Source organism: Helianthus annuus, chromosome 15, assembly GCF_002127325.2.
Source record: "Helianthus annuus cultivar XRQ/B chromosome 15, HanXRQr2.0-SUNRISE, whole genome shotgun sequence".
NCBI lineage: Eukaryota > Viridiplantae > Streptophyta > Magnoliopsida > Asterales > Asteraceae > Helianthus > Helianthus annuus.
In genome coordinates this window covers 27,460,484-27,469,992 of record NC_035447.2, presented here as the reverse complement: position 1 = coordinate 27,469,992, position 9,509 = coordinate 27,460,484, and the positions used below count along the sequence as shown (strand labels likewise).

At 41.6% G+C, this 9,509-nt stretch overlaps 1 protein-coding gene across 1 annotated transcript; it reads right to left on the bottom strand.

Moving 5' to 3' along the window:
• Positions 1-363: 363 nt before the first annotated feature.
• LOC118487436 lies at positions 364-4,428 on the bottom strand. The gene is made up of 3 exons (XM_035984281.1): positions 4,048-4,428; positions 1,208-3,948; positions 364-1,045 (listed from the first exon to the last, which is right to left on the bottom strand). Exons 1-3 carry the CDS (start codon positions 4,426-4,428, stop codon positions 364-366), a joined length of 3,804 nt encoding a protein of 1,267 aa, XP_035840174.1.
• Positions 4,429-9,509: the final 5,081 nt, after the last annotated feature.

Sequence of the window (9,509 nt, the reverse complement as noted above, 5' to 3'; positions counted from 1 at the left end):
GATGATGTATATTGTGATATACTTCTACTCCCGTAGGGTTTAATTCTTGTATGTGTGGATTACAATATGTTGCATGTGTATAATTGCTTTTGGATAGGTAAGGCGAATGAGGGATGGTATTGTGCTCATGTGTGAACGTTTGTCTAAAAGGCACGATAGCTTGCCTGTTTTAGACTGTTCATGAGGTGTACAATGTTTGACCATATTGTTTTCGCGCGAACCAAAGAAATTACATGCAATTTGTAATAAACAGTGATATAAGTAAAAATGATGTGTGTATTGATATGAGCGCAAGGCTTGTGATACAAGACATAATAAAGAAATACATTTCCTGTATGTTCTTTCCGCTTTTGTAGACTTGGTTCATATGTAACACCTGCGCAACTGTTGTGCGTTCCAGGTGCGGGGGACTAGGGTCCCATCGATCCTTTTTAGGGTATATGCCCCCTTGCCTAGGACCTCATTAATGACGTATGGTCCTTCCCATCTTGGCGCTAATTTGCCGGGTTTTTCAGCGTTTGAAGCCTCATTGTCGCGCAAGACAAAATCGCCGGGGACAAAGGTGCAAACACGAACGCGCGCATTGTAATATTTTTCGAGCTTGGATTTGTACCTTGCTTCCGTTATGGCGGCGTTCTCGCGCCTTTCTTCCAAAAGATCCAAATCCATTCTGCGCTCTTGTTCATTGTTCTGTTTTTCCATGGCTATCATGCGCGGTGACGGTAAACCTATCTCAGCTGGAATGACGGCCTCAGACCCATAGACTAGACTGAACGGAGTTTCGCCGGTGCTAGTCTTTGGCATTGTTCGATGCGCCCAGAGGATGCTGGGAAGTTCGTCAACCCACCCTCTGCGCGCTGTCCCAAGTCGCGCTTTTATGCCGTCAACGATTTGTTTGTTTACGCTTTCTACCCGACCGTTCGCTTGAGGATGCGCAACGGAGGCAAAGTTGTGCTCGATCTTCATTTCTTTGAACCATTTTTGAAGATCTTCTGCGGCGAAGTTTGTACCATTGTCGGAAATAATGCGCAATGGTAATCCAAATCTGCAAATGATATGTTCCCATATAAATTTGCGGATTACCATTGCTGTTGTTGAGGCCAAAGCTTTAGCTTCCACCCATTTTGTGAAGTAATCTACCGCGACGATGATGAATTTTACTGCACCCGGCGCGTCAGGAAATGGGCCAACAAGATCGATGCCCCACTGTTGGAATGGCCAGGCGGAAGTAACGGGAATTAGCGGATTTTTGGGTCGAAGTGTCTTTGGTGCGTGGCGTTGACATGCCTCGCATCTTCTTAATAGATCAACTGCGTCCATGTGCATTCCTGGCCAGTAGTATCCGGCGCTCATTATTTTTGCCACGACCATGCGCGGTCCCGCGTGTATCCCGCATAATCCCTCGTGGATTTCTCTGACTAGGTATTGGGCGTCTGTTTTATCAACACAGCGTAGTAATGGGCCCATGAATGATTTTCGATAAAGGACGCCATCCGCCATCTCGTAATTTATTGCTTTGTGTTGTATTTTTCGAGCTTTTGCCTTTCCTTCCGGAAGTTTTCCGTGTTGAAGGTACAAGATGATTGGAGACATCCAGGATGGATCTCCCATTTCTATGACGCTTACTTGCTTGAGATGAATGGAAGGGTTGGATAATACCTCTATGCGTACCTCCTTTGCTAAGTGTTTAAAGCTGGTAGCAGCTAACTTGCTTAGCGCGTCAGCGTGCTTGTTCTCGCTTCTGTTTATGTGATTAACTTTGAATGTTTGAAATTGGCTGATTAACATCCGCGCTTGTTCAAGGTACAACGTCATAGCTTCCCCTTTCGCATCATAACGACCGTTAACTTGTTCGGCTACTAGCTTTGAGTCAACGTTGGCTTCAAGGTTTCTTGCCCCCATTTTGAGTGCTAGACGGAGACCTGCTAAAAATGCTTCGTATTCTGCTTCATTGTTGGTACTTTGGAAATCTAAGCGTATGGCATATGTAAGTTCATGATTATCCGGACTGACTAATCGGAGGCCTGCTCCTGCTCCATCATCATTGGAAGCACCATCCGTGGGTAAGGTCCAGACTCTGTCGTCAAAAACAGGTGTTGGGTTCTGGATTGCCTCACATTCTTGTATTTTATCGATGGGAACTTCAGTGGCGAAGTCTGCTAGAACTTGTCCTTTGATTGCTGGTCTTGGTCTGTAAAAAATGTTGTAGCCTCCCAGCTCAATGGCCCATTTAGCTAATCTTCCCGCCACATCAGGTTTTGACAAGATTTGGCCTAAATGATAATTTGTGAGAACTGTGATGACATGGCCTGAGAAGTACCTGCGCAAGCGTCTGGATGCGTGTATTAGTGCTAGAACCAATTTTTCTATCATTGAGTAACGAGTTTCGGGGCCAGTGAGCATTTTGCTGATATAGTAGATTGGAGTCTGGATATTTTCCCGTTCTACCATTAATACTGCGCCTACTGCTACTTCCGTGGCCGACAGATATAAGATTAACGGTTCTTTTTCTTTTGGCGCGGTCAGTGTTGGCAGTTGAATTAAACATTCTTTCATTTGCTTGAATGTTGCTTCTGCTTCAGGCGTCCATTGAAAAGGAGTTTTCTTACCGCAGTTTCGCAGCGTACTGATAAATGGATAAGATTTTGCCGCATGATTAGCCAAGAATCTGTTCAGAGCTGCTAATCGTCCGGCGAGCCTTTGCATTTCTTTGATTGTTGCAGGTGATGGCATTAGCTGGATGGCCTGCACTTTTTCTGGATTAACCTTAAAGCCGTCTCTTGTAACTATGAAACCCAAAAATTTTCCTTCTTCCATGCCGAAGGAGCATTTTGTCGGGTTAAGTTTTAAGTTCACGCTACGTAAGGAATCGAACGTGCGCTGGATATTGTTGAGCATTGTCTCCTCTTCATGGCTCATGATGACGAGGTCATCCATGTATACTTCGACAGTTTTGCCAATATCCTCGCTAAAGACTGTGTCCATTAGGCGTTGATAAGTTGCGTCTGCGTTGCGCAAGCCAAACGGCATTTTTGTGTAGCAGTAGATGCCTTTATCTGTGCGGAACGCGGTTTTGTCTTCGTCTTCTTTTTTCATTTGGACCTGGTGATAACCCTTATAACAGTCGAGAAAGCATTTCCATCTGAATGATGCCAGAGAGTCGACTTTTTTGTCTATCTCTGGGAGCGCGTAGCAATCTTTGGGGCATGCTTTGTTTAGGTCCTTGAAGTCGACACACATTCTCCATCCGCCGCTATGTTTTTGTACCATCACTGGGTTGGCAACCCATGTATGGTATTTCACTTCGTGCAAGATTCCCGCATTGAGTAACTCTGTCACTTGCTCGTCCATCGCTTTTGTTTTTTCTTCACTGAAGCTGCGCCTCCCCTGAGCAACAGGTTCTACTGATGGTTTGATGTTTAAACAATGTTGCGCGATATCGCGTGGAACTCCAGTCATGTCTGCTGGGCACCAGGCAAATATATCTTTGTTGTTAGACAACAACTTTTTCAGTTGTATGCGTGTTGCTGGTGAAATGGCTTGTCCTAGCAGAATGGTCTGCTCTGGGTATTCGTTGTTCAGAACCCATTTCTCTGGTTCGTTTGGTGCCGAAGATTTGACTACCTTTGCTGGTGGTTCATCGTCTACGGACATGACTTCTTTGCTTGAATAGAGAATTGCAACTCCGATTTCTGTCGGAAATCCACAAGCAGCATGTGGAATGGAAGTGATCATGCTGAATTCTCTTTGTGACCTTCTCCCGAGCAAAACATCATGACGTGATGTTGCTGGCATGACCATGAAATTGACTGTAACTGTTCGTGAATGTTTGCCATCTGATAAAGTCACCGGGAAAGCGATTTGCCCTAATGGGAATACGGCTTCATTACAGAATCCGGTGAGGGGAAAATCGACCGGTTCTAAACGTGCTTTATCTTCTGAATCGAGCTGTTTAAAGCACTATTCGTATATGATGTCCATCGAGCTTCCTGGATCTATGAACATATAGTCCGTTCGGTAATGACCGAAAATACCAGTGATAATCACTGGTCGTTCCTCCTGAGGGCCCCCAGGAACAACAGGGAACACGACTTGCTGTTCTCTCCAATGTTGATCATAGTTTCGTTTATTTGGTCTTCGTGACGGACCTCCGTGAACCATGTGTATTTGTTTCTGATAACTGCTATCTCTGGATTGGCTGGTTTGGATGTCCCCCCAACGTGGTGTTGATGGGTCCAATTCTGTAGTATTGATTTCTTTTCCAGATCTGATGTTTGGGAAATCAGATCTGGCGATTTGCATAACAATTGTGTCTACAGCAGCTTGGCATCTGTTAACCCAATGTTCTGGGGATCTTTCTATTTGGAAATTGTTTCCGACTTTTGGCCGAGGACCAGGTTGCCGGTGAGAAGATGAGTTTTCTGCCATGTGCAAAAACAGAAAAATGGAATGAACTGAATCGAAACGAGGTAGAAACTAGAAAAACTGAGAAAACGGTGGGCGCCAATGAAGAAACACTAGATAAATGGTCGGAGCCGAAATATCTAGGGGGTTTGAATCCGCAAAAAAGGGTTAGCTCTCTCTCAGTTGATTCAGTTGCTACCGAACTTCTTCTCCGGTGATTCTGCAAAAAAGAGCACCGTTAGCCTCGCCAAGGGGAGAATAGGGTTCTCTCCTTGACCTGACTCCGGTGTGAAAATAAGTATTGGTAATGGAGAAGAGATAGTATTTGAGAAGTGAGTGTGATCTGAGTTTATACCTGAACAGTTCTTGTATTTATAACCGGGAGTTTGGGGGGGAAAAACCTGTTATTGAAAAGATGACGGAAGATGCTAACGCCGTAGCGGTTATATTTTCTTCCGTTAAGTTCTTTGATCCCACGTTAAGTTGTCTCGATCCGATGTGAATGCACACGGATCGTGGTTTGATCTATGGCTGGGGGATTGCCACGTGGAAAGTGATTAATTGGAGATCATTCTCCAATTGCATGCTTTCGTTGTGGTTTCAGGGATGCCTGTGGTAATGACACGTGTCCAGACGGTTATAACCGTCTGGGTGGTGCACGATCATATTCTTTCTAGAAGATTACTGCTGTAATCTAGTGTGACACCTTACTGTGTGGACACAGATGTATAAATCCCAAGTCTGGGCAAAATAATATCCAAGTTTGGATATTTGGGCGGAAGTATTGATCTTCAGGATTTTAATCCTTTGCTAATGGAAGAAGGCGCAAGGATTTTATGCTTTCCTTTGGGCGCGCGACTATAAATTGTTGATTATTTTCTCCCTTTTGTAAGACCAATGCGCGGCCGCGCAAGGTTAAAAGGTTGAAAGGCCAGTTTGTGGTATGGTCTCAAATCCTTTTTATGAGGTTTTTGGGACCTTACCCCTTCAAAAGTAATGTCAAAGTATTACAACGGAAAGTAAAGGATCCACAGGCGGATCAAATAAAAGAAAACTGTTCAACAGACTTTAGGCATCTAGAACTTGCAAGATTCCTTATTAACGCCCTGAGCTTCCAGCCAATTACGTTCAGTACCTGTAACTTAACCCTTTTTGGAAAATACGTTAGTTTACACTGGTAAATACAATTAACCGACTCATTTGAAAAGGTTTAATAAAATTGATTTGAATGCACGAGGCACAACATATCTTTTATAACTTGGGACAATTATCTTTATAATCTTGTATACAGATTTACATGCTCGTTGCACGTTCAGGGCCAGATGTAGAAATCGAGTCAAGATTAACAGACACGCCACAAGTATAGGCCCACAAGAGGGTGAGATACCGTTTCCCTTATGCACTGTCAGGGGTATGCCTACACCTCGTGCATAAGGCGTGGCCATTTTATAATACAATGATGTCAGGGATATCCGGGACATGGTCATTAACCCCTAAAGGCTTTTATTTCAAACAATACAGATTAAAGCGGGTTACCTCAATAATTTAATCACAATCCGACTAAACATTCAATACCCGACCAAGCGGTATTATTATAATACCGTATCCCAAGCCCGTATAGGGAAAATAAGTTAAAAGTATTTATCTGAGCTAGCAAAAGCAATTTAAACTCAGCCGTATATTCTTAATCAGCAAGCGCAAGTACTTCTACTGGGGCTCTCAATCTGGAACGAAGGTTTTATTAACCTATTAGATTCCTAACGGGTCTTTAATTTAGCCTTAGCTTAGACCGGTCAGTTCCAAAGGATAAATACAGTTTAATCGCGTGAATGGCGAAAACCGGGAATGGAATGTGGTTTGGACCCAACAAGTTTGAAGACTTGTTTTATATGGGTATAATAACCACACTCTGGATTTTGAAGTAAAAATGATAAGGTTTGACCCGTTTCGGCTAGTTTATGTAAGCTAGTTACATAAAACTAACCGTGCGCGCAAAAGGCGTAACGGGTAACCGTAAGAGTCCTACACAAGTTTCCTAAGTTAATATACTCTAAAGAGGTTGTGGTATCAGTAGGATACCTTCCATAATGCCCGTAATGAGTTTAAATCCAAAATATGCCCCGAAGGGGTATTTCGGTCTTTTTAAAGATTATAAAAGAGATTTTCGAGTTCTACAAGAAATCTGAGTTTTCCGAACAGTTTATAAAGTCCAAAATACTTTATTTATTATTTAAAATCAGTAGCAACTGGAATCGGGTCAAAATACCATGTAGAACTCAAGTTATGTCCGAAAAGGGTATATTCGGTATTTACCGAATCGATGCCATAACCGCAGGTTATGTGCAGGTTAAAAATAATTAAAAATCTTTGAAAATCTCAAAATACTATTTTACATCAGTGTGTAAAAGGTTTGGTGTCTAAATTTGGGTTTAGATAGGCTTTATGCTAATTGCGCCGATTAATTACAAAAGTTTCCGTAATTGCGCTATCTAGCATAACTCCTATTCTAGACCTCGGATTGACATGAAATTTTAGGGACATGCTTAGAATTCAGTAACTAAGGTTATTGTCCTTTCACATGTCCAAAATTCTTGTTTTAAAGTAAAAAGGGCGTTATGGTCAACTTTTAGGCGTTTAACCGAAATGTGTAAAAGACTCGGACAAACAACGAACCGGTCACAGAGGGTTGCACCATCATGTAACCTGGTCCTAAGAGAGTCCTAAGGCACATCTAAATCGTACCACAACGGGTCAGAACTGAAGTCAAAGCAAAAGTCAAAGCTTTGCGACTTTCGGTTTCGAACCGGGTCAAAATAGTAAATGGCCGGATCAAACAAGCTTAGACTAGTTAATATACTTATTATCATGTTATATGAGTGTTAAAACAGGTTATACGCCTTCTACATTGCTACTTATGCGCTAAATCGAAAATTAAGCTTCTGTTGACTTTTTATAAACAACTTTGACCCGACATTTGACCTAGTTAGAATGGGAATCAGAGGGTGCCCTTTTAAGGGTTTAAAGCCCACATGATTACCAACTTATAACCACCTTCGATTCGATCAATCGCTGGACCAATAGTGATTAATCATTAAGTCAACCGTTACTTATGACGGTTTGACTTCTAAGCTAAAACTAAGCGAAAACTCAATAAGGAAAGGTCAAGCATACTTACAAAGGTCCTATGCACGACTAGGGAAGCTTAGAAGGAGGTCTTGAGCTCCAGAAATGATCAGATGGTGAAGGAATGAATGAATGATCAAAGTGTGCAACAATGGCCTTTATATAGTGCCTTAATCACCTTAGATCATTGACAAATCATGCTAGCAATGGCCATGGATGATTAACAAGTGTCCCTAAATGTCTAGGGGTTGTTTAGGCAGCTCTTGGGAGTGTTTAAAGGCAACATAAGTCGGTTACATGGGCTGAACAGGCAAAAGAAACAAGTTTCTGCATCTGGGCAAGCCAGGCGGCCCGCGTAAGATTCTCACCAGGCTTACGCGCCCCGCGTGGGTCTTCTGATCTGATTTCCAAACTTTTCACTATTTGCAGGTTGGCTCTTGGCTCTTCGAAGGGTCAACTTAACTTATCTCTTGCACTTTGACCCCTTCCAAATTACCTACAAGGGCTCCTAGACTTTTACCCATCATGTTAAGTCCTTGTTTACCTTGTTATTACCCGAAAAAGTCATAACTTTCAACGTTGACGCTTTTAACCCCTCATGTACGAAATCGATCATAACTTTCTCATTTTACAACGGAACTTTATGAAATTTTAATCACTTATTCTAGTGAGCATAATTTACCTTTACAAAGCTTCGGGTTTGCTAAAAGGTCACTCAGAGGAATAACTTAAACATGTTGACACATTTAACCCCTGTAGTTTGTAATTTCTCACTTTCTTTTACAATGAGCTTCGTATGATCCATGAATCATTCGTTTAAGGGTATAAACATCATGTAGGGATATTGTAGGGCATATTTATCCATTGTTGACATTTTGAACCCTTGAATTCTCATGCTTTCTATGTTTGTCAACTTTAGTCCCTCTATCGTATTTATTAACACGTTCAAGCTTATGACACGTGTCAATACATTATAGGACGCAAATTTTCGAGGTGTTACATCTAGGTATCAAAACACTTTGTTTTGATATCAAAACCTGTTTTCTAACTTAGTTAAGCATGTTTTAACATGCTTAGCTCGTCACTTTTAGTTTAGTGCTTGTTTAGAGTCGTAAGTCAAGCGGTCTAAACCACCGCTTAGACTTTCGAACTCGACCCGTTTGGTCGATCATTAGGATCCGACCAAGCATGATTAGTGACCATAGTTGCATAGGGAATAACCTTCTGAGGTTATACCTTATGGTCACCTAGTTTAAGTAGTTGTATGATAGGTAGTTTATATGCCTTAGGTAATTTACCAAAATGCCATTTTCATGCATAATTGGACCTTAAGCATATGTAACCTAACTTTTGTCACCTAAACTAATTATGCAACATAAATAAACATGTTAGGGCATATAATACTTGTCATAGGACTAGTTAGACGTCTCGAACGCGTTTTACGCGAACGACGCGTTAAAGTAGCGTAAGCTACCTAAACGGGTCGTATCGGGTCGAAAGCACTTAGGTTAGGTTTCAATTTAGAATGTAGATTTTTTTAAATCATATCACATGAGTTCCAACACTCATTTGGTTTACAAGACCTCATTCTATCCGATCTTCCGATTTAGGCGTCTATTGTTTGACTAGTGATTCGTTTATTAGGTGCTGCTTGAGTTTCCTTGGTTTGATTGAGCTTGTTGTGTTCTTTAAATTGAGGATACTTTGCACTTCAATGTGAGTACATAGTTCCCCTATTTTACTGTTTTCAATTATTTTGGGGTGATTTATATGTACAAAACGATTTCAAGGTTTAAACGATGATTTCAAAACGATTAAGATGGTTTATACTAAACTAATAACGATTTCAATAAAGTGAACGAAACTTGTTGGTTGTAGTTACATAACAAATGACATTCATTAGCATTGATCAAGCCGACCAGTATTAAGTTATGGTACCATAGGATCTGACAAATCCCGTTATCAGACTACACCCATGGTTA

Coding starts and splice junctions, on each gene's coding strand:
- LOC118487436 (XM_035984281.1), bottom strand. CDS start 4,428: ATGGCAGAAAACTCATCTTCTCACCGGCAACCTGGTCCTCGGCCAAAA. Junction 3,949..4,047: donor GCCCTCAGGAGGAACGACCA/GTGATTATCACT, acceptor TGCTTTAAACAG/CTCGATTCAGAAGATAAAGC. Junction 1,046..1,207: donor TCCGCCTGGCCATTCCAACA/GTGGGGCATCGA, acceptor TATCATTTGCAG/ATTTGGATTACCATTGCGCA.